This window comes from Macaca thibetana, chromosome 1 (assembly GCF_024542745.1).
Source record: "Macaca thibetana thibetana isolate TM-01 chromosome 1, ASM2454274v1, whole genome shotgun sequence".
NCBI lineage: Eukaryota > Metazoa > Chordata > Mammalia > Primates > Cercopithecidae > Macaca > Macaca thibetana.
The window spans coordinates 66,113,888-66,140,105 of NC_065578.1; the positions used below are offsets into that span (position 1 = coordinate 66,113,888).

The 26,218-nt window shown below is 38.3% G+C and overlaps 2 protein-coding genes across 3 annotated transcripts in view; one reads left to right on the forward strand and one right to left on the reverse strand.

The window, feature by feature from the left end:
- Nucleotides 1-26,079, reverse strand: part of DNAI4 (dynein axonemal intermediate chain 4) — a 105,418-nt gene extending 79,339 nt beyond the window's left edge. Inside the window, 3 exon segments of the mRNA XM_050761058.1 lie at nucleotides 7,419-7,593; nucleotides 25,777-25,861; nucleotides 25,864-26,079. Of these exon segments, the coding sequence (XP_050617015.1) occupies nucleotides 7,419-7,593; nucleotides 25,777-25,861; nucleotides 25,864-25,945 (342 nt within the window). The 5' untranslated portion in view covers nucleotides 25,946-26,079.
- MIER1 (MIER1 transcriptional regulator) overlaps nucleotides 26,009-26,218 on the forward strand; it is a 63,662-nt gene continuing 63,452 nt past the window's right edge. The window contains exon 1 of one of the 2 annotated variants that reach the window (XM_050762359.1): nucleotides 26,009-26,209. In XM_050762359.1, the coding sequence (XP_050618316.1) occupies nucleotides 26,143-26,209 (67 nt within the window). In that variant the 5' untranslated portion in view covers nucleotides 26,009-26,142. The remainder of the gene's footprint in view (nucleotides 26,210-26,218) is intronic. The other variant, XM_050762671.1, reaches the window with a different exon arrangement.

Consider the following 26,218-nt stretch of genomic DNA (forward strand, 5'->3'; position numbering starts at 1 on the left):
TGGCAGCATCCACATGGCATTAATTCTGCAGGCTTACAGAAAGCAAAAGCTGTGGAGGAATTAAGATCCATCTTAATTCCAATGGATGTATCAGATGGCCTGAGAGTCTATGCAGAGATTATCACAGGGGCAAAACTACTGCAGAAGGCCCCTAAAGGGTAATGCCTAGTGGAGACATGGGAGCAGGATTGCCACAGGACCCCAGAACTGCAGAGCTATCAGCCTGCAAAGCCAGCCTGGGAAAGCTGTAGTGTAGACTGACCCCAGCAAAGTCATAGAGTCAGGGATGCCCAAGGCCTTGGGGGCCCAATCCCTGCACCAGTGTGTCCAGAAGGCAGTACATGGAGTCAAAAGATACTATTCTCCAGCTTTAAGGTTTAATGTTTGCTCTGCTGAGTTCAGACTTTTTTGGGACCTATGACTTCTGGCCTATTCTGCCTTTCAGAATGGGAATGTATACCCCATGTCTGTCCAATCATTGTATCTTGGAAGTAAATAGCTTGTTTTGATTTCACAGGCTCACAGGTAAGACTCTGGGCTTTTGAGTTGATGTTGGAATGATTTAAGGCATTGGGGCTATTGGGATGGAATTAATGTGTTTTACATGTGAGAAGGATGTGAATTTGGGGGCCAAAGGCAGAAAGTTATGGTTTAAATGTGTCTCTAAGTTATGCTGGAAACTTGGTCCTTAATGCAATAGTATTGAGAGGTGGGACTTTTGGGAGGTGACTGGATCAAGGGATTAATCCATTCATGGATGAATGGGTCAGTAGGTTACCAAGGGAGTGGATTAGTTATCATGAGAGGGGTCTGTTATAAAAGCCAGTTTCTCCATCTCTTGTGAGCACTCCTCACCATGTAATATCCTGCTCTACCCCAGGACCCTGCAGAGAGTCCTCCACTAGCAAGGAGATCCTCACCAGATGTGTCCACTTGACCCTGGACTTCTCAGCCTTGAGAAATGTCAGAAATACATTTCTTTGCTTTATAAATTACCCAGTATTGAGCATTCAGTTACATCATAACAACAGAAAACATATTAAGATAGTCCCCTAACATCTCTGCTCCCAGCCTCAGGCCACCACGAGTATCTTCATGTCTCTATAGACTTCCCTATTTGGGAGTTTGATAGTGAATGGAATCATATACTGTGCAGTATTTTGTGACTGGCTTGTCTCACTTAGCATATTTTCAAGATTCATGCATCAGTGCTTCATTCCTTTTTATGGTTGAATAATATTCTATTGTATGGCTATACAACATTTTCTTTAGCCACTTTTCCATTGACAGACATTTGAGTTGTTTCCACCTTTTGTCTACTACGAATAATGCTACTAGAAACATTTGTGTATACCTTTTTGTGTAGAAATATATTTTATTTCTCTTGGGTGTATATACCTAGGAGGAGGATTGCTGGTTCATATGGTATCACTGTTTAACCTCTTGAGGAACTTCCAAACTATTTTACAACATGGCCAATTTATATTCCCACAAGCAGTGTATGAGAGTTCTGCTTTCTTCACTTCTAACACTTGTTATGTTACTCTTTGATTCTAGCCATCTTAGTGGGTATAAAGTGAATATATCATTGTGGGCTTGATTTCGATTTCTCTAATATGTCCACCATATTTTCATATGTTTTTTGATCATTTGTATGTATTTTCTTAAGAAACGAACATTCAGATTGTATGATCAATATTCAATTATTTGTCTTTATTAATGAATTATGAGTTCTTTATATATGATACAAGCTCTTATCAGATACATGTTTCACAAGTATTTTCTATTTCTGTGGGTTATCTTTTCACTCTGTATATGTTTTTGATACAAACATTTAAAAATTTTCGTAAGGTCAAATTTGTCTACTTTTTCTTTTGTTACGTATGCTTTGAGTGTCACATATAAGAAGCCTATGCCAAATCCAAGGTCATAAAAATTTACCCCTATGTTTTCTTCTAAGAGTGTTACAGTTTTAGCTCTTTGAATTAGCTTGAAAATATGAGGTAAGGGTCTAAGTTCATTCTTTTCCAGGTGTCAATCCAGTTATCCTGGCACAATTTGTTCAACAGAATATCCTTTCCCCAGTGAATGATCTCGGCACTCATAAAAAATCAGTTGACTTTAGGTAAATGGGTTTATTTCTGAACTCTCAATTGTATCCCATTGATCTACGTATCTATCTTTGTGCCAACAACAAATTATTTTGATTACTATTGCTTCGTAAATTTTGAAACAGCGAAGTGTGAATCGTCCTACTTTGTTCTTTTTCAGGATGATTTTGGCTCTGCTGGGTCCCCTATGATCCCATATGGATTTTATTTTATTTTTGAGACAGTTTTGCTCTTGTTGCCCAGGCTGGAGTGCAATGGTGCAATCTTGGCTCACTGCAACTTCTGCCTCCCAAGTTTAAGCGATTCTACTGTCTCTGCCTCCCAAGTTCAAGCAATTCTCCTGCCTCTGCCTCCCGAGTACCTGGGATTACAGGCATGCGCCACCACACCCGGCTAACTTGGTATTTTTAGTAGAGATGGGGTTTCACCATGTTGTTCAGGGTGGTCTCGAACTCTTGGTCTCAGGTCATCCACCCACCTTGGCTTCCCAAAGTGCTGGGATTACAGGCATGAGCCACTGCTCCTGGCCCCATATGAATTTTAGAATCAGTTGTCAGTTTGTAGAAAGAAGTCAGTTGGAATTCTGATAACAATTGTGTTAAGTTTACAGATCAGTTTGGGGAGTATAACAATCTTAACAATAGTAGGTCTTTTGATCATGACCATGGGATACTTCCCCATTTAATTAGATCTTATTTAATTTCTTTCAATAATGTTTTACAGTTTTCAGAGCATACATTTTGCACTTCTTCTATTACATTTATTCGTAAGTATTTTACTGTTTTTGATGCTATTGAGAAATAAATTATTCTTAATTTTCAAATGGTTCTATGCACACGTCTAGAAATACAATTTATTTGTATATTGATCATGTATCCGGCAAACTTACAAAACTCATTTGCAAGTCCTTATCGTTTTTTAGTGAATTCCTTATGAGTCTGTATATATAACATCATGTCATCTACAAATAGAGATGTTTTTACCTCTTACTTTCCAACCTGGATGCCTTTTCTTTTTCTTGTCTAATTTCCATGCCTAGAACCTCCACGATAATGTTGAATAGCAATGCAAGGACTCGTCTTGTTCCTGATCATAAGGAGATTAACTGTGATTAAATATAATGTAAGCTGTGGGGTTTTTGCAAATCCTTTATCAGATTGAGGAAATTCCCTTCTATTCCTAGTTTGTTGCATGTTTATGTCATGAAAAGATGCTGGATTTTTAAAAAATGTCTTTTCTGTCAATTTTGTTGATCTTTTTAAAGAACCAGCTTTTGATTTCATTGATTTTCTCTATTGTTTTTCTATTCAAGATTTCATTAATGTCCACCCAAATATTTTTTATTTCCTTCCTTCTGCTTATTTCATGTTATTTTGTGTTATTCACTTTTTTTATTCCAGTTTCTTCAGTTGGAAGGGTAAGTTATTTGAGATCTTTCTTCTTTCTAATACAAATGTATATCTATAAATTTCCTTCTAAGCAGTGCTTTAGCTGTATCCCATAAGCTTTGGTATGTTGTGTCTTGATTATCTATCATCTCGGAGTATTTTCTGATTTTCCTTTTAATTTCTTCTTTTATTGATTATTTACATATCACTATCACAATAGTACATTATTTCTATTAGTGAATATTTTTCTAATGTAGATTGTAATTTCATTAATGATGTTTCATTACATTTTAAGGTTGAATATTTCATTGTGTGTATATACCACATTTTGTGTATCCAGTCATTTGTTGATGAGGACTTTAGTTGCTTTCACCTTGTAGCTATTGTGCATAATGCTGATATGAAGATGGTTGTACAAATATCTGTTTGAAACTCTGCTTTTAAGTCTTTTGATATATACTCCTTTCTGAATCATATAGTAATTCTACTTTTAAGGTTTGGAGGAACCACAATACCGTTTTTCTTTCCTTTTTTCTTTTGAGACAGGATATAGCTCTGTCATTCAGGCTAGAGTGCAGTAGCACGATCATAGCTCACTGTAGTCTTGAAATTCTGGGTTCAAGTGATTCTCCTGAGCATCTGTGACTACAGGCTCTTGCCACCACACCTGGCTAATTTATTTTTTCATCTTCTTATAGAGATGGGGTCTTGCTATGTTGTTCAGGCTGGCCTCAAACTCCTGACCTCAAGCAATCCTCCTGCCTCAGCCTCCCAAAGTGCTGAGCCTGGCGTCAAGTAATCTTCCTGCCTCAGCTTCTCAAAGTGCTGAGATTACAGGTGTGAGCCACCATGCCTGGCCCTACAATACCATTTTTCACAGTGGCCACACCATTTCACAATCCACCAACAGTATGCAAGGGTTTCAATTTCTCCATGTCTTACCAACACTTTTTATTTTAATAGTAGCCGTCATAATGGGTATGAAGTAGTGTCTTACTGTGATTTTGATTTGCATTTCCTAATGCTTAGTGATGTTGAGTATCTTTTCCTGTGTTTGTTGGTTATTTGTGCATCTTCTTTGTAAAAATATCTAATCAAGTTCTTTGCCCATTCTTTTAATTGGGCTGTTTCTTTGTTGTTAATTTGTAGTTATTTACATATTCTGGTTATTAGCACCTTATCAAATATATAATTTGCAAATATTTTCTACCATCCTGTGGGTTTTTTCACTCTGTTAACGTCTTTTGATAGACAGAAGTTTCTAATTTTAATGTAGCCCAATATATATATTTTTTCTTTAGCTGCATATGCTTTTGGTGTCATATGCAAGAAATTGTTGACAAATAATTTCTTTTCCCTGTTTTCCACTAGGAGTTTTATAGAGTTAGCTCTTATTTGGGGTCTTTGATCCATTCTGAGTTTATTTTTGTAGATGGTATAAGGTAAGGATCCAACTTCATTCTTTTTCATGCGGATATCCAGTTGTCCCAACAAGATTTGTTGACAAAACTGTCTTTTCTCCATTGTACAGTCTTGGCTTCTTTGTCAAAACCATTTGACCATATATGTGAAATTTTATTTCTGGGTCATTCCATTCCATTGGTCTATACTGTATGTTTGTCTTTATTCTACTACCACCCTGTTTTGATTACTACAGATTTGTAATAAGTTTCAAAATCAGGAAGTATGAGACTTCCAACTTTGTTCTTCTTATTCAAGATTGTTTGGGCTATTTGCATCTCTTGATATTTCACATACGTTTTAGGATAGGTTTTTCTACTTCTGAAAAAATATCACTGGGATTTTGGTAGGGAATGTATTGAATCTGTAAGTCACTTAGGTAGTATTGACATCCTAACACTGTTATGCCTTCCACTCTACGAACAAGAAATGTTTTTTCCGTTTACTGGTGTATTCTTTCCTTTCTTTTGTGTTTTGTAGTTTTCAGTATACAAATCTTTGGCCTCTTGGTTAAATTTATCCCTAAGTATTTTATTATTGTTGATGCTATTGTAAATGCAATCTTTTTCTTAATTTCCTTTTTGGAAATTCATTGTTAGGAATGCAACTAATTTGTGTTGTTGATTTTCTATCCTGCAACTTTGCAGAATTCATTTTTTAGTTGTGTGTGTATCTGTGTAATTTTTAGTTTTCTACACATAAGATCACATCAGAGAGAATTTTACTTCTTCCTTTCCGATTTGGGTGCCTTTTATTTATTTAATTTGAGACAGAGTGTGGTGCTATCTCTGCTCACTGCAACCTCTGCCTGCCAGTTTCAAGTGATTCTCCTGCCTCAGCCTCCCAAGTAGCTGGGATTACAGGCACCTGCCATGACGGGTGGCTGATTTTTTTGTATTTTTAGTAGAGACAGGGTTTCACCATGTTGGCCAGGAGGGTCTCAAACTCCTGATCTCAAGTGATCCGCCCGCCTTGGCCTCCCAAAGTGCTGGGATTAAAGGCGTGAGCCACCATGCCCACCTGGATGCCTTTTATTTCTTTTTCTTGCCCAATTGCCCTGGCTAGGACTGCCACTACTATGTTGAAGAGAAGTGGTAAAAGCAGGCATCCTTCTTTTGTTCTTGGACCTTAGGAGAGATGCTTTCAGTCTTTCACCATTGGAGAAAATATACATGTATAATAAATATTTTCACCATTGGAGAAAATATACATGTATAATAAATATTTTCACCATTGGAGAAAATAATTTTTTATATATATAAATAAATGAAATATACTTTATTTGTATACACATGCATATATATTTATATGCGTGTATTCATATATATGTATATGTATATATATACACATAAGTGAAATACATATGTGCAAATATATCGTATTTGTTTAATAAAATGAGGGTTTAGTTTTCCACCATTATATATAAAGGTACTATAAACATTCATGTAGTAGTGTTTATACAAACATATACTTTCTTTTCTCTTGGTAAATACCTAGACATGGAATAGCTGGATGATACAGTAGGTATATGTTAACACTTAATAAGTTGAAGAATAATTGTTTTCTATTTTCCATGTCTACCAGCCATGTGAGAGTTTTAGTTCCTCCACATACTTGTCAATACTTGATATGATCAGTCTTTTAATTTTAGCCATTCTAATAGCTACGTAGCAGTGTTGTATGGTTTTTAATTAATACTGATCATCTTTTCATGTGCTCCCATGCTATCTGTTTATCTATTCTGCTGAAGTGTTAGTTCAAACATTTTGCTAATTTTTAAAAATTCGGTTGTCTTAATATTGCTTTGAAGGTTGTTTATACGTTTTAGTTATAAGTACTTTATCAAAATATACTTTGTAAATAATTTTCCCCAGTGTGTCACATTTCTTTGTATTCTGTTATCAATGTCTTTGACAGAGAAAAAGTTTTAATTTTGATGAAGTCCAACTTACGAATTTTATCTTTTATGGACTCTTCTTTTAATGTCCCATCTAAACAAATACTGAACCCATTCAAAGTTATATATTATATGCTTTTCTGTATATATGTTATCATTTGATTAAAAGTTTAAAAGAGTTAATTCTTAATTATAAATCTCCTAATGAGGCACAATAACTGACTTTATGACAAATAATTTTATTATATTTTCAAGACTATATTGCTGACAACAATGAAAGATATTGTAACATACATAATTAATACCATAAGCAAATAGTTCTTAAGGTCATGAATAGACTTTTCTCATTCCACTCTAATATTCTTCTTATCAATAACTAGTTATAGAGCCAAGTGTCAGTATTATGTTGTATGGAATAATATGTGGTAGAAATTAACAAAATCTGTTTCCAAATTACAAGTGAGTGATTATCTGAAAGCAGCATATTTTCTATCTTTAACATTTCAATTGAGTTTTTCATGGTGCCATTTTCAGATAAACTCAGAATTCTAAGAACATTACCTGCATTGTCTTTATACTGAGATTTGTTTTGTCTGCAGTTTTCAATTCAGGTGGAATAAGCACGGTTTTGGACACAGCCATTCTGCTTTGATTTGCACCAGTATATCCTTTCCCTGAAGTTGCTTTCATTGTAGCAAAAAAGCTAATAGACTTCTTTGGTTGTGTGGCAATGTTCCTGTATAAGGAAATTAAAATATAATGCAAAGGATTCAAGATTGAAAAGAAAAATCAACCAACAATAAAAAGTAGACTTTCATTTAAAAACATGTGAACAATCTAAACATATAACAAGAAATAATGATAGCTACTTGAAATCTTATTATGTATAAACATAGTTCTAAAGAGTTGGCACATATTACATCACTTTCTCCTCACAATTCCAAGAGGTTGCTATTAATGTTATTTTATATAAAGTCACAGAGGCTTTAAGGGGAAACATTCCTACAATGGTTGAGATTTGAACCCAGGTAGTCAGATCCTAAGTCCATGCTGACTTCTCTGGGTCTTAGTTTCTTTGTCTGCAAAATGAGGATAATAATAGTACTTAACTTATAGGTTATTATGAGGATTAAAAAAATTTTTGTATTGTGGTTAGGAAGTTCCTGGCACATAGTAAGCACACATGAGTGTGTAGTGCAGTTACATAGGCAGATTTAAACGTGATTAATAAAGCCTGAGAAAGAATAGTGTGTTCCTTCCTGAATATATACTACTTTTCTTTTCTCTTTTTTTTTGAGACAGAGTCTCGCTCTGTCACCCTGGCTGGAGTGCAGTGGCGTGATCTCGGCTCAATGCAACCTCCACCTCCTGGGTTCAAGTGATTCTTCTGCCTTAGCCTCCCAAGTAGCTGGGACTACAGGCATGCAGCACCATGCCTGGCTAATTTTTGTATTTTTAGTAAAGATGGGGTTTCACCATGTTGGCCAGGCTTGTCTCAAACTCCTGGTCTCGTGATCTGCCCGCCTCAGCCTCCCAAAGTGCTAGGATTATAGGCATGAGCCACCGTGCCCTTTTTAATAAGAAGAGAAGTTACAATCAAAATATTTATATCCATGAAAAAATATTTTTTCACTTTTGGATTTACCCTGTCAATTCCTTAAGACAAGGACTTACCTTATCATTTTATCCCTTCTAGTACTCTGTAATATGGATTTCTATAAAATGGGGATGATCCTCCCTGACATTATAAAAAAGAAATATGCTGCCAAACATTTTAAATAATACATTTACTTTTCAAATCATAAAAAATCAGACAAGAATAAATATGTTTAAATAACGATTAATCCAGTTTTCATATTTTATTTTTCTTCATAGCATTTATCGTTACTTGACATTTTGTTGTTCACCCCTCTAGAGAATGTAAGCATGTTTAGGGCAGGAACTTGGTCTTGTTCACTGCTATATCCCTAGCACCCAGCACAATGCCTAGTATACCATGGACATTTTAATATTTTAAAAATATATGAGTGAATGAATTCCATTTGTGCACTATTTCAATTTACATTTAAGTATCCTACCCTATTCTCCTTCTGTCTATAAGAACTTAACCCCTAACATCTCTTAAAAAAAAAAGTAACAATCATGTAAAAACTCCTTCAAATTATTTTGCCACCTCCTTTAAATTCTTCTCCCACCTCCCACAAACTCACTTACCTCTTTTTTTCCTTTCTCAGTAAGAGTTGCCATTCTTATCTAAGACTAACCTTTTATGTGAACTCTGAAACCTGTCACTGGTGTCTCAGGGACACTTCTCCATCCATAATTCCACATCTCCTATCTTATTTTTTTCTGTCTTTTCCCTGTGAGCACAAAATTATGCCCCAATCATCTCCTCAACTTAAAAATCCTTCCTTTAACTATGTCTTCCTCTACCTATTACTATATCTCTCCTTCCTTTCACAGTCCAACTTCTTAAAATGTTAGTCAGTAATACTGCCTACTACATGACTCCTCTTTTTGCTCTGTAACTACAATCTAGCTTCACTGTTTCTTCTTCAGCTGACCATTCCTTCTTAAAATTGACTTCTCAGATTCGTTTCTCTCATACCTTAGCCTATTCTTCAACCTCCTTGAGACCTCTAATTTCCTGACCTTTCCATTTCTACCAAATAATCAGAACATTTTAGATTTCTCTTTTCTCTATTAATCTTGAATCCACAATTTATCAATTGACTCACTCTTTTGCCATTACCTTCAACTCTCTCATTCTCTTCCTTCTTAACATTTGCCCTACTATCCTTACAAAATCTGGTCCTCCCATTCCCTTTTCCTTTGAGCTCCCCTTTTACAGATTATGTTTAGGCTCAAATCTTAGTTATGTGATTTCTCACTATATACACTATCCCTGAGTAAATTCCATGGTTTCAATGACCACATGTACTCTACTTTCTTATGGCATTTACTTTTCTCTTCTATCATCCTCTGAAGACTTCATATCCTAAGTCACTGGCTCTATCTCTAATAGCTACTTCTGGCATAATTCTTGAGCATTTCAATGTCCATGAAGGTAATCCTTCAAATACCCTGGCCTCTTAGCTCCTTGAAATCTTCTCACATAAATAATTTTACCTGCCTTGCTACTTCAGACACTTACTCCCATAGTCATACTTGTGGTTTTTCTCTTTAGTAAGGTCAATCAGCACTTCCTATTTTTCCAGCATACCCTCTCAAACTCCAATCCTTCAACAATCCTTCGACCCTATTATGACCTTCAGGCCCTTGATTCTACCATGCTTTATTCCTGTACCATCTTTCTCATGCCATCTCTTCCCTCTTGAGGTTATGATTAGTTATTTTAATTGATAGTTAATTATTATAATCATTCTTTACTTACATTCTCACCATACCTTTCCCTTCATTTCAGCATACTTACTGGCAAAACCAAAATCGTGGTTATTTCCAATTATCCTCTTACTTTGAGCCTATACCTGTATATTAACCATGTTTATAGTGTATGTAAATTTGATGCTGTAACATCTGACCTACATGCATGGGTCAAACACATGCCCTATTCTGGAAAACCTGATGCTATGCCTAAGTTACCTTGTCTTGGCCTCCAGCCTCTGTTCTTGCCTTCCATCCTCTTTCCTAAGAGAAGTCCTCCTCCCAGGAATGCACTTGTCAAATGCAAACCAAACAATCAAGAATCCACACCATTATGGGGCTTTCACCCTCTGTGCCACTATACCTGTCCTAATCACCCCATGGCCAAATGTCATACCAAGAGGGGCAGCTCCTGTGCTCCAGAACCCATTGAAATTATTCAAAGTAGCTAATCCTAAAGTTGTCTACACTGCCTCATTACTTCTGGGTAGTCCCCTGTGGTGTGGTGGGCCCCCTCTTCCTTGGAACTGTGAATAACAAACTATTTTTTCAATGGCAATGACTTCCCGATCTATTAGACTAACTATAACCTAAATTTTGTAATAATACACTATATTTTAACTCAACCTGTGCAGCTAAATGAAACTGGAAGAAAAATACCCAACTGTGATGACAGGACTCACTTTAAATTATGGATCATTATTTAAATCAGAGTCCTTAATGTGCCAGCAATCTGTATTTTCTCGGTCCATGTTTTACTACACTCTTTAAGGCTATCTTATACCTTCTCTTTCTTCAAATATGAAAACCTCCTCTCACATTTTCACTCTCAGCCATCTGAATGAGAACACTGAAACAATCTGGTAACTTCTACATGCTCGCACTGTCACATCTATGCACTTACCTATATCTGTGCCTATATTCTCTGTTTCTTTCTTGTTACTCTGAATGAATTCTCTATTATTACAGTTTAGGTCACTCCCTCTACATGCATACTAGATTCCATTTCTTTTCTGCCTATTCAAGGACATTGCTCTAGCAGCTCTCTCTCTGCATCATAAGTTTTTCTCTCTCTATTAGATTATTGCCTTCAGCATGTAAACAAACTGTTATTTCTACCATCTTAAACAAACAAACAAAAAACACTTCTCTTTACTTCATCTGTCTCTCCAGCTATCAATCATTCATGTTTCCTTTAATTATAGCAACCCCTTGGGAAAAATTTCCTATTTATTGTTTCCTCTTCTCTCTCTCTACACACACACACACACACACACACACACACACACACACACACACACACACACAGAGTCTCTCTTGAAAAGTCTGATCAGGCTTTTGCCCTTATCATTCCATCAAAAGGATTATTACCAAGGTCCAATCACCTCCACAATACTAACTCTAATAATGGTCATTTCAAGTGTTTTCATCTTTCTTACCTGCAGCATTTGACCCAGCTGTTCATTCTTTTTTTTTTTTTTTTTTTTTTTTTTTTCTTTTTTTTAACTTGGATCGCAGGCCATTCTCTTTGCTTGGTTTTCCTCCTCCCTTTTCTGTGGCAATCATCCTTGCACTTCTCTTTTCTATTTACATTCATAGTCTGGGAACTCATCTAATGCCATGATTTAAACGTAATCTATGCAAAAATTATTCCCAAATACATGTATATCTCTAACTAGACCTCTCCTCTATACATCTGCTTGCCTACTAGACACCACTAACTGAAACTTAGCATGTCCAAAACTAAGTTCCTGACATTAACCTCCACCACCACCACCACATCACCCTCACCCCATCCAGCAAATCCACTCCTCTAAAACTCTTCCCTATTTTTGTTAAAGGCAACTTTACTCTTCCAGTTGCTTGGGTGAAAAAAAATTTCAAAATACATCTAGAATCCATTCATTTGTCACCACTCTTGTTGCTACCATCCTGGTCCAAACACTATCCTATCTCTCTTGGATTACTGCAGTAGCCTTTTGCTTCATCTTCCTACTTAACCTGGATCCCCTGAAGTTTATCCTCCACATAACAACCACAACGACCTTTTTAAAACACATATAAGGGTTGGGCACAGTGACTCATGCCTGTAATCCCAGTACTTTGGAAGATTGAGGCAGGAGGATTGCTCGAGGTCTGGAGTTCAGGGTTATAGTGAGCTATGATTACGCCACTGTACTCCAGCCTGGGCAACAGGGTGAGACCCTGTCTCTAACAAATATAGAAGAATAAGATAAAATAAAATAAAATAAAATAAAATAAAATAAAATAAAATAAAAATAAAATATGACTACTCGAAATCCTTCATTTACCATCCCATTCAGAATAAAAGCCTAAGTCCTTACTATGACTTTAAAAGTCTTACATGCATACAGCTAGGCCTCTGATTTCATCTTTAGTGATCTCTTCCTTGTTTACCCTGCTTCAGCCACAGTGGCATCTTTTATATTCATGCTGGGCACATTTTCCTATCAAAGACTTGAATTTATGTTTCCTTTGCCTGAAATGCTCTTTCTCATACAGGTACATGCTTAGCATCCTCACTTTCTTTAGGTCTTTAATGAAAAACTACCCTCTCCTCACCTGCCCTAATCACCCCATGGCCACATACCAGAACAACAGGGGCAGCCCCTGTGCCTCAGGCCTTCCCTGGCTTCCCTTTCTAAAGTGTCAAAGTTCTCTCTCAAGTACCTCATTATCTTCTTGCCTTATTTTTCTCCTTAGAACTTTTTACTATCTAACATAGTGTATCTTTAACTTATGTATCTTGTGAATCAGTTATTGCTTCCCCTTGGAATCTAAGTTCCGTGAGGGTAGGAACTTTAGGCTCTTTTATTCCCTGTTGTATCCCTAATGCTTACAACAGTACCTGAGTGTGGAAAAAACATAAACTGTTTTTGCTCTGCTCTCATACCACAACAATCAATACAGATTTCTGTGGCCAAATGTGTAGGGTTTCTCCCCACACGCCATCTGGGTGTCCTCCAATTCAATTCCAGCACTATCTACCTGAAGATAGTCTCAGATCCTACAGGCAGAGAGCTCAGTCCCATAAGACTACCTCTGACTTTGAATGGCAGTTGAAAAAAATAGGTTGTGGCCTGTTTCTGAATGACCTGCTATAAAATCAGGGTTCTGTCCAAACAACTTGACCTTACTGTTTTAGCCTAGCCCTCATGTCTGCGTGCAGCAGCTGCCACTGCTTTAATACTGTTAGAGGCCCTAAAAATCACAAACTATGCTCAACTCTCTACAGTTCTCATAACTTCCAAAATCTATTTTCTTCCCCCAACCATCGCTCAGGACAATGCTTATGCTGACAAGTTAGCTAAAAAAGCAACTAGCGTTCCAACTTTTATCCCTCACGGCAGTTTTCCTCCTTCACATCGGCCGCTCCCACCTACTCCCCTGCTGAAAGTTCCACCTATCAATCTCTTCCCACACAAGGCAAATGGTTCTTAGACCAAGGAAAATATCTCCTTCCAGCCTCAGAGGCCCATTCTATTCTGTCATCATTTCATAACCTCTTCCATGTAAGTTACAAGCCGCTAGCCCGTCTCTTAGAACCTCTCATTTCCTTTCCATCATGGAAATCTATCCTAAAGGAGATCACTTCTCAGAGTTCCATCTGCTATTCTACTGCCCCTCAGGGATTGTTCAGGCCCCCTCCCTTTCCTACACATCAAGCTCGAGGATTTGCCCCTGTCCAGGACTGGCAAATTGACTTTACTCACATGCCCCAAGTCAGAAAACTAAAATATCTCTTAGTCTGGGTAGACACTTTCACTGGATGGGTAGAGGCCTTTCCCATAGGGTCTGAGAAGGCCACCGTTGTCATTTCAGACATAATTCCTTGGTTTGGCCTTCCTACCTCTATATAGTCTGGTAACAGACCAGCCTTTAATAGTCAAATCACCCAAGCAGTTTCTCAGGCTCTTAGTATTCAGTGAAACCTTTATATCCTTTACCGTCCTCAATCTTCAGGAAAGATAGAACAGACTTATAGTCTTCTAAAAACACACCTCACCAAGCTCAGTCACCAACTTAAAAAGGACTAGACAATACTTTTACCACTTTCCTTTCTCAGAATTCAGGCCTGTCCTCGGAATGCTATAGGTTACAGCCCATTTGAGCTCCTGTGTGGACACTCCTTTTTATTAGGTCCCAGTCTCCTTCCAGACACCAGATCAACTTAGACTGCATCCCAAAAAACTTTCATCCCTACCGTCTTCTGTCTAGTCATACTCCTATTCACCGTTCTCAACTACTCATAAATGCCCTGCTCGAGTTTACACTGCCGGTTTACACCGCTTCTCCAAGCCATCACAGCTGATATCTCCTAGTGCTATCCCAAACCGCCACTCTAAATTCCCTCTTAAAGTAAATAAATAATCTTTGCTGGCAAGGCTATGCTGAACCTCCTTGGGCACTCTCTAATTAGATGTCCTAGGTCCTCCCAATTCTTAGTCCTTCAATACCTGTTTTTTCTCCTTCTCTTACCTTGTGTTTTCCGTTTAGTTTTTTAATTCGTACAAAACCGCATCCAGGTCATCACCAGTCATTCAATACGACAAATATTTCTTCTAACAACCCCACAATATCACCCCTTATCACAAAATCTTCCTTCAGCTTAATCTCTCCCACTCTAGGTTCCCACGCTGCCCCAAATCCCGCTTCAAGCAGCCCTGAGAAACATCGCCCATTCTCTCTCCATACCACCTCCCAAAAAAATTTTTCGCTGCCCCAACACTTCAACACTATTTTATTTTTCTTATTAATATAAGAAGGCAGGAATGTCAGGCCTCTGCGCCCAAGCCATCGAATCCCCTGTGACTTGCACGTATATGCCCAGATGGCCTGAAGTAACTGAAGAATCACAAAAGAAGTGCAAACGCCCTGCCCCGCCTTAAATGATGACATTCCACCACAAAAGAAGTGAAAATGGCCCGTCCTTGCCTTAAGTGATGACATTATCTTGTGAAATTCCTTTTCCTGGCTCATCCTGGCTCAAAAGCTCCCCCACTGAGCACCTTGTGACCCCCTACTCCTGCCCGCCACAGAACAACCCCCCTCTGTAATTTTCCTTTACGTACCCAAATGCTATAAAACGGCCCCACCCTTATCTCCCTTCGCTGACTCTCTTTTCGGACTCACCCTGCCTGCACCCAGGTGATTAAAAAGTTTTATTGCTCACACAAAGCCTGTTTGGTGGTCTCTTCACACGGACGTGCATGACAACTTCTACTTGCCAAAGTTTATGTAAAATGGAAATAATATGGTCTTTGTGCACCTTTCAAGGTCAACCTGCAAACTATAGAGTTCCTAAGTCCTCTTTTTCTCTATTTTTTTTTCCTTTTCTGCCCGCTCTAAATCTGCTGTTACTTTTCTATTAAGATAAAAACAAGTTCTTTTAGCAAGCCAGTGAATTTGTATTTACCTCGTGGCTAAAAGCTCTGAAGTAAAAGCTATAGAATCTCTGTGTGTGTGTGTATTTAAAAGACCTTTATAATTTCTATAATTTTGTTTAATTGGCAATTAAATCTGTTTTCATTTCCTTCTAGCACATCAAACTTTTTCTCTCTGCATCTTATAATATAAATTTTGCTATTTGACTTTCACCCAAGTTGTTTCCTTTAACATGCAAATTTAAGGCTATTTAGCTGACGACTGCCCAGGGTTGTGAAACAGGTTATCAAGAATCAGAAAATCTGAGATAGGAAAAAACAAAAAAAAGGTTTTTATGAATCTATAAAATGTACTTCCATCTGCATGCCTAATACGTCTATGTATTTACATGTTGTGTACACAATGTTTCACTACTAAAAATATGTAAAAGAGCTCTAATTGGCTTTAAAAATAAAAGCGCTTAAACCAGGTATTAAAAAGGAAAAGACTAGTCAAATGCTTTTTCGAGTTTATGTAACTTAAGCAAAATCTTTAATAAATAAGCTAGCTTTAAAATTAGTGGTAAAGTAACATTAGAAATGTCCTAAGAATTGCCAGCATACATTTTGTTTGCATTTATTAATCAAGTAATTTCATACTTATCCCTGACAAATACTATAAGGTGTCAAAATTTGGCAAAGGGTTTATAAAACCATAAACCCAGCCCAAGACAGAATGACCTTTGCTCTGTAATCTTTAACAAATAAGACATTAATATTGGTTTAATGATAATACCTACATCTTGAATTATTTAGAAAGATTACCATAACTTCTAATCCTGTGGCTTTAAGCAGTCTAGTCCACAGGCAGTAAGGAGATTTGTTTTGGGAAAGAACTGTTATCCTCTTTGTTTCAAAGCTAAACTATTAACAAAGTACCTCCCAAAGTTACTTTTGCCTATGCCCAGGAATGAACAAGGACAGCTTGGAGGTTAGAAGCAAGGTGGAATCAGTTAGGTCATATCTTTTTCACTGTCTCAGTTATAATTTTGCTATGGCAGTTTCATAACTTTAAATCATGACTATCGCAGTTTTCATATGTCACATAAACAAAATAATTAGGTAAATGTAATGGGATAAATACTTGTAGACAAGCTTGTCATAATTTAGAGTCTAAGGTTATATTAAATTCAATAATTGATATTTCATTATTTGAGTATTTTCCAATAAGTTTATATTGTAGAAAAACATTCTTGGTAAAAATAAAAGAGTGCGTCCTTTTATAAAAACAGTGAACAAGTTTTGTCTAATTCAGTTTAAAGGTTATACATAAAACAAGGTAAAAGGAACCAGGAAATAACAGAAATGTAAAGAAAGTTATAAAAATAAAGAGGTTTTTGTGTGTTAAGAAAGCTTAAAGAGAATAATTTTATAAGAGAAAAAAATCTTTGGTCAGGCACAGCGGCTCACGTCTGTAATCCAACACTTTGGGAGGCTGAGGTGGGTGGATCCCAGGATATTAGGTCCCAGGAGACCAGCCTGGCCAACATGGCGAAAGCCATCTCTACTAAAAATACAAAAATTAGCCAGGCGTGGTGGTGTGCACCTGTAATCCAGCTACTCAGGAGACTGAGGCAGGAGAATCGCTTGAACCCAGAAGTGGAGCCTGGGCAACAAAGCAAGACTCTGAAAAAAAAAAAAAAAAAAGAATTTCATATGATAAATTTAGTCCTAAAACAAAATGACTGGTTGTTTAAGAAGGAGGGACTTTCAGGACAAACCAGAAAGTCCAAGCACATCAAGAACAATTGGTGTAAATCACAATAAGAGATTAAAAAAAAAACAAACAAACTTGTATATGATCAAGTTCTCATATTGTTTTGCTTTGCATAGGAATAAAAAACTGAGATTAAGTTTTTTTTTAAATTAAGGTTATTACATCCATGTATCTTTCTGTATGTGCTCCTAAAGTACTTGTGACATTAAGTTACAGGGTTTTGATTCTTGGGTCTAAAAGGACAAGTCCTGCTAAATCTTAACACTGACAGCAATTACAGCCTTATCTCCAGGCCCCATAGAAGATGCTAATCAAAATAAACTGCATCCCTGAGACACAGGGCCAGAAATTAAAGCCATTCAACTCTTCAAGGCCCAGGGACTATTGTGAAAGAGGTTGGTGTGTGGGATTTTAAGGGCTGATTTTAAGAGAGAAAGTAAGTTCAGTTTCTCTATAAATTAATCAATGTCAAAGGCACACTGATGTAAGACCAGTATATGGGCCCCTGTGTCAGATTAACAAGGTTTTCTTGAAGCATTAACCAACTCCTTAATAAAGGTTATAAAAGACATTTAGAAGCTATATCGCTATATCTTACAGTCAAAATTAGAATTTCATAGTTTATAAAATTTTGAAAAATAAATATAATTGACATCATGCTGTTTTAATTAGGGCTTGTTTGGAAAATTATGTCTCCTTTCTCAAAGAATGAAGATTTTTGCCTTTTTTTTTTGAAATCCTTGAGTGATCACTTTGGTTAAATGAATGACTTATTTTACAATGACCTATGATCCTATTTCATGATATCAAGTCTTTTAAACCTTTGATACTTTATAAGCTTTCCAAAATCAATTTATAAACTGTCTTTTCCTGACCTAATTAATCTTTTAAGATATTAGCTCCCCTAAAGTCCAAAAATGACATAATTTGGCTTATTTGGTATAAAAATTAGATAGGAAGCATTGCCAAATATGAAATGATGTTTGGTTTTCATTGGGCTGTATTTGTATAAATGTTATTGGTATGTGTTCCAAAATGATGGGAAACTCCTATAATTCTGATATAACATGTACATTATCAGTAGTTATAATTGTTGTTAAATTATTGTGTGCCACAGAGGTAACACATTTCTTTGTCCGTTGTGTCTCTGATTATGGTTGCCCTAAAATTTTTGTCATCCATGGACAATTGTTCTCTTGTTTTGGTCCTTTTTAGGTGGTTCTGTAATCAACTACGGAACTCTAACAGGTGTTCTTAAATGCAGGTTTCTGGTAACTTTGCAGATTGTGACATTACAACACAGGGGGAAAAAAAACTTTCAGGATTCTCATGGAGAGCTGAAATGTTCATGACTATCAAGAAGAACAGTAGTTAACTCCATAAACTGAACTGACAGGAGACTAAAGCAATCATTTTAACTCTTGCTTTAAATGTTGCTTATCCTTTGTTTTCTAGAGTCTTGAAACTTTTCTTTTGAGCTACTGACAGCTTTTAAGAGTTTAGTATACTCCTATGAACAAAATTTTGAGCATATTTGTTTTTTACTACCTGATTTCTCCAGAATTTGGAAATATTTGTGAGTATTCTTAACTTATGGTAATACAGTTATTTGCACAAGTGCAATAACAATCTGTTTTAATTTGTAACAGGACACAATTGGAGAAGTTGGTTATTTTACCAAGGCTTTGACTGAAATGGTGTGCTTTCCTTTAAGGAATCAAACGTGATTTATGGAACCAATAAAGCCCTTGGAAAAGCTGGCCTCATATTTTGTGTACATAGTGCCTGTACAGGGTTTCTGACCTGTGCTAAGTGAAGAATGTCACTTTCTGACAGGCCCAGAAGCCTCAGGTTTATCCTGGAACCTCAAGAGGAGAGGAAATTCACCCAACTCATAGGTATTTGATTGCATAAACCCATGGCTGGGCTCGGCTTATAAAAGTCTTATCTGAGATTCCTCCTATGAAAGTCCAACAGAGCCAGTTTAAAAGCTTATGTAAAAAATTTCTTGTTGCACTGTATAGAAAAATTAGGCCAAGTATAATAAAGCAAACCAGATGTACCATGATTTGTCTTTAGTAAAAATGGGAAACTGGAGAGAAAAATTACATTTCAAAACTATAGTAGACCTGTTGTTAGATTCTAGTCTTTCCTAATGTTTTCTCAGTGTTTATTATTTTCTACAGTTTGGACCAAATTCTAATTTTTCTTGGCTACAAGTCTTCAAAATAATGTTTTCAATTTTCTTCCTTCTTTTTTGCCTTATTTTTCCTAATTTGGAGTCACTGAAAACTAACTTGTGCTTTCTTAAAGCCCTGTGAACTGAAACCAGACAACTTAAACTTCAGAAGAAAATAACAGCAACCTGTTTACATACCTAAGCCACTTTCATACCTACCTACTGATATATGGACTTCAGAGTAATATAGCCTATATCAATTTTTCCAGGATTGTTCTTTTGTTCTTTTGTTTGTTGTTGTTTTTCTCCCTTCTTCCCCCATTTCTTCTTCACAGGACATGAGACTTCATGCTAAAAATGAGCTTTTGGGACCTAACCCATCTAGGAATAAACTGTCCTAGCCATGACAGATCAGATAAAACGCGAGACCAGAGACTCATTTTCTTCTAAAATGTTTTCTCCAAAGATTTTTTAAAAAGAAATGGGGGAAACGTAAAAGGAAAATATCTTGGGTCCCAAAATTACTAAGCTAAGGGAGAATTCAAGCTGGGAACTTCTCAAGACAAACCTACCTCCCATTCTATTCAATGTCATCCTCTGCTCGCTGATATAGATGCATATTCTGATTGCTTCCTTTGGAAAGGCTTATCAGAAACTCAAAAGAATGCAACCATTTGTCTCTCACCTATCTGTGACCTAGAAGCCCCCTCCCTGCTTCAAGTTGTCCCCGCCTTTCTGGACGGAACCAACGTACATATATTGATTGATGTCTCATGCCTCCCTAAAATGTATAAAACTAAGCTGTGCCCTGAACACCTTAGGCACATGTTGCCAGTACTTCCTGGGGCTGTATCACGGGCACACATCCTGAACCTTGGCACAATAAACTTTCTAAATTAACTGAGACCTGTCTCAAATTCTGAGGTTCACATACTCATATGAATAACTGACTACTAGATAGCTCTAGTCTAACAGCCATCTCAAAGTGAATAGATGGACAATAAAATAATCTCACATTAACTCATAAAACAGTTCTTCCTCTATTTAAGAAGAACAAACAACTACCTTGAAAATTGGAGACAAGTTGAAAGCAGAGAATCACAACTTACTGGGGGCAGAAAATGCCACTGAAGCCAGCAATTAAAAAGCAACTAGCTAACTACTGAAGACTTGAGTATAGACTAACTTGAGAGAGAAAATATTCTGGGGGGCCCCTACACTTTCATGAGCTTTACCTCTATGTGGCCACAAAGTTCTCAGGATGAAGATTAAAGAAAAATTTCCTCATGGTTCTAGCAGGTGGATAGGAAGTAACCATTCTAAAATATACCTACAATGTTATGTTCTCCTTAACAAACACCTGCACTCAAGGACAACTACTTTACCAGAGCCTAACTAGAGTTTTATCAGGGTCTAACTGACATGGGGGAAAGGAAATACCCAACTCTGGCCCCCATTAGCCATCTTTTCCCCCTCAAAGAAAAAATGTACTGAAAAGCACTTGTCAAGGTCTCATCTCAGGGACAAAGGCCCATTAAAACACTAAGAGCTAATCATAGGATTGTCAAACCCTTCCCCTCCCCCTACATCTTCCCACTGATAGGAATAGGAAGCAGGGAAATTCAGGGCAGAAGAGGGCAGGTCCTTGGCAAGGGCCCCACCCTCAAGCCTGGAATCATGGCCCAAAGTAAGAACATACATCTGTGTTTTCCTGCTTGAATGCTGCCTTTTCCAAAATCACCCATGGCCCACTCTGCCCCACTATCCTGTGCCCATAAAAACCTTAGGCTCAGCCGGCAGAAAGAGAAGCAGCTGGACGTTGGAAACTATGGTTGGACGTCAGAGAGAAGTGGCTTGACTTCAGAGGGACAGCTTGACGGTGTATCTTTGAAGAGGAATCTTGCTGGGAATGGCTGAACTTTAGGGGAAGATTACCTTCCTGTTCCGTCCCTTTTCCAGCTCCTCTTCCCACTGAGAACCACTTTTATCACAATAAAATCCCTTGCATTTACCAGCTTCAACTCTCACACAACCTCATTCCTCCTGGACACTGGACAAGAACTTAGGTGCCATTGAGTGTGGGTGCAAAAGGCTGTCATGCTGATCCTCCACTGAGCTGTTAACGCTTGTAGACAGCAAAGCTAAAAGGGCACTGTAACACCTCCTCTGGGGTTTCAGAGGTCGTGGGTACCCTCCCCTAGATACTGCTGGGGAGCGAGTATGCAGTTCACTCTTGAAGGCGCCCAAAAGCACTCACTCTGGCTCCTCCATTCACGCACCTGTGCTCCACCTCCCTTGAGGGGTGGAGCAGCGAGTGAGTGGAGTTTGCCCCTGCCAGTGCCTGTGCACCTCAGTTCCCACCTGTGAAGGAGTCACTATCCTGTTTCACCACCACATCTACAGGGCTCCTGTATAATAATGGGATTACAATGGAAAGAACTGCAAGGCTGACTTTAAGAAGTCCCTAGGGAAATTTTAAGAGACAGAAACAAGGACAGTAGAGGAAAATGATGCCTTACACACTTACAACTAAACAGTAAACACAGCCTAATTCCTAGCCACACAAACATAAAACACTACCAGCCTATTTAATCTCAGTTCACATTACCTATACAATATGTTCAGCTCTCAACAAAAAATTGTAAGGCATATCAAAAGGTAAAAAAAAGTGTGACGAGATAAAGCAAGTATCAGAACCACACTCGGATGTGACAGATATTTTGTAACTGTAAGACTGTGAATTTAAAATACTTACAATTAATATGGTATGGGTTCTAATGGAAAAAGTGGATAATATTCAAGAACAGGTGAGTAATGTAAGCAGAGATAAAAACATTAAATAAAAATCAAAAGGAAACATGAACATGTAAGGAATATAAAGGCACTGGACAGAGAAATAGGATGAAGGGTTGAAGAATCAGCAGTTGTTTTTATTGCCATGGTAGACTTGTCCAATATTGTAAAGCTAAAGGCAAGGATCTAACACAGGAAAAAAGAAAGTGGAAAATTGACAAATATTTGCTTCATGAGATCCTTTCCAAGGTCAGGATTAAGTCCTAAAAGAAGGAAGATGAGAAATAACAAATTAGGCCAAACCAAAAGGTTGTAAACTTGTCTGTGAAACTTCGTTTTAATTAGATAACACGGCTACTGCAAAAAATAAAGGTTATACTACTTCCCATCTCCCACCCCATTCTTTCCTCAATAATGTTATGAAATTGTCAACATTTAAGAAACTCCCAAAGGAATTTTTCTTACACTTCATACTATGAGTTGGACAGTTTTTGTATTTTTCAATTTAATAAATTCAATTTCATTTTACCTTAAAATTTCCATACCTGAAGGTGAAAACAAAAACCATACAAGATAAGCAGTAACCAAAGTTACTGAAGTAAATATTCATTCAGCAAATATTTATTTAGCACCTTCTTCATTCTAGGCAATGGATACCGTAGTGAACAAAACAGAAATCTCTGCCCTTTTGGAGTACTATCCTTAGGTGAAGACGGATTAATAAGCAGGTATACTATAAACTTGCAGAAAAACTTTTTTTTTTTGAGATGGAATCTCACTCTGTCAACCAGGCTGGAATACAATGGCAGTGATCATGGATCACTACAGCATCACCTTCCTAGTCTCAAGTAAACTTCCCACCTCAGCCTCCCAAGTAGCTGGGACTACAGGCACATGCCACCACACCTGGCTCAATTTTTTGTAGAGACAGGGATTTGCCATGTTGCCCAGGCTGATTGTGAACTCCCAAGCTCAAGCAATTTGCCCACTTCAGCCTCATAAAGCGGTGGAATTACATGCATAAGCCACTGCGCCTGGCAGGAATAAATTTTATGGAAAAATTCAAGCAAAGGTGAGGGATTGAAGAGTTCCAAGGGTGAAGTATTATTACTTTATATTACTTTGGAGCACAGGCTCCAAAGGGGGAACATAGTGTGCCTCATGTGCTGTGGAACAACACGGAATGTAATTAGGCAAAGGGAAGAGTCCATAGTGAGATCCTCTGGGGTCCTGTAAAGAGTTTTACTGAGTGAAATGGAAAAAACTTGAGAAATGTTTCGGGCAGAACCACATTGATTACTACCTGGAGGGTGTTGGCAAGGAGACTATTTAGGTGGGTATCACAATGTAACACAGTGATTTACATGGGAGTGGTAGTCTGGATTTATTTGGCAGGTAGAAATGGTAAAATTTGCTTATGGAGTGAGGTATAAGATGGAAGTCAAGGGTAATCCCAAGGTTTTTCACCTGAGTAATTAAAGAGTGGAATTTGCCATTTACTAAAATGAGAAAGATGGCAGTTAATTAGAAAAGAGAGAAAATATTATACACTTAGTTGTAGATGTGAATTTTGAGATGTTCATTAACTTACAAGTGCAGGTGTTTTTTCTTAAAGTCTGTTTTCTTGGGAGAGGTCTTAGCCAGAGATGAACATTTGTGAATCATCATTATAGGTGATACTTAAAGACATCAGAGTGAAGAGGTTTATGGACTGACCCAGCAACACCAATACAGTCCTGGATCGTCAGCTATGAACCACATATACAATGGTGATCTGGTAGCAGAGCTGAAAAATTCCTATTGCCTAACAATGTTGTAGCTGTCACAACATTCAAGCACAAGACATTACCTTTTCTATGTTTACATACACAAATACTTAGCATTGTGTTACAATTGCCTACAGTATTCAGTACAGTAACATGCTGCAGGTTGGTAGCCTAGAAGCAACAAATGTATTTTCATCATTATGCAAACACCATTTAGTGTACTTACACAAATCTCGATGTATAGCCTACTACAGCCTAGGTGTACAGCCTACTATACACTTGTAGCCTAGGTGTATAGTAGCCCATACATCATCTACGTTTGTGTAAGTACACTAGAAGATATTTGCAAAATGCTGAAATTGCCTAACAAGGTATTTCTCAGAAGGGTCACCATCGATGCATGATTGTATTTAGTTATGATAGTGAGGAACAGATACCAGCAAAGGATCTGGAAAAGGAGAAACCACGAACTAAGACAAGAACTAGGAAGAGTGGTTTCTCAGAACCCAAATATAGCTTTTCAAAGCTCAAGAAGTAACAAACTAGACCAACGCTGCTTCATTGAACAAAGAATGAAACTGTGGATCAGCCATTGTATTTGGCTGCATGGCTATTGTTGACTTGCATAGAAGCTGTTTTGGTGGAGCGGTAGGATGGACAAAAGCGTGAGTACCATATTCGAGAGAGAATGCAAGGTTCTCTCCCAAGAACTCTCAACAAGTTCCGCTGAAGAAAGATTAGCTGAGGTGGAGGAGATTGGAGAGGGGAAGAGAAAACAAGTAATTAAGGAACTTTGGAGGAACTTAGTGGACAGTATTATGGGCAGTACTAAGGAACCATTTAAAGACAAGTCCACATAGCTGTGTGCTTTTCTCCAGTCTTGTTCAACTGATGCATAACAGTAGAATGCTGGAAGCAGGAATTAGTTTTAAGGTAAGATGGTATTGAGTAGAGGACAATAAAATACCTCTACTACAGAGCACAGCAATGTTTTGCCTGGTGGCTCACAGAAGCTGAGGCTCTTGAACGTCTGGGCACAGCATGAAGGCATCAAGCTTGAGAGATTGCAGGCCTTAACAAACTAGAAGTGCTAGGAGGAAGGATGGTTCTAAACAAACCAGGTCTTTTCTCACAGAGCAAGCACAGCAGTAGAGATTTTATTTTATTTTATTTTTTAGACAGAGTCTCGCTCTGTTGCTCAGGCAGCAATGGCACGATCTCGGCTCACTGCAACCTCCGTCTCCCGGGTTCAAGCAATTGCCTCAGTCTCCCAAGTAGCTGGGATTACAGGCATGTGCCACCAGGCCCAGCTAACTTTTTGTATTTTTAGTAGAGACCAGGTTTCACCATGTTAGCCAGCCTGGACTCGAACTCCTGACCTCAGATGATCCAACCGCCTCAGCTTCCCAAAGTGCTGGGAATTACAGGCGTGGGCCACCGCGCCCGGCCCAGTAGTTTTTTTTTTTAAAGACTGTGGTAGGTCGATAAAGGAGCCATTTGTCGCCTGGGCGCTTCGAGGTCTAGAGACTGAACCCAGTTGGGGTACGGCCCTTTCCAAATCCAGAAATATCTATTAATAGAAGGGCTCCCTCCGGGACCCAGGGGGATGGACTACGGTTTTAACGCCGGAACTTACAACCTGAAGTTCTGCTGCTTGTGACTGCCTGCCGGAGAGACTGGCATGGTGGCGACCAGCTGGGGAGTGGTCCACCACCCCTTTTCTGGCCGCCTCTGAAGTCCCTGTACCTCCAAGCCCCTGCGTTGGCGGTTCGGGCAGAGGATCCGGAATGTTTGCCGGGCGTCATGGCGACGGTGGAGCTCTGGCTCAACAAGCGGCCGCGCGGTTGGCTGGCGGCACGAGGCCGAGGAGGAGGGCGGAGGCGGAGGGGAGGGCAGAGGGTTGGTGGAGCAGGAGGAAGCTCCGGACGACGACTAGAAGAAGGAGGCGGGCGGCCCGGGCCTCAGGCCCCTCCCAGGCTCTGAGTCTCCCGGCTGCAGGCGGATGGATGGGGCTTCTTCAGGCGGTGGCGGCAGCAGCGAAGGTGGCGGCGGCAGCAGCGGCAGCGGCTGTAAGTGCA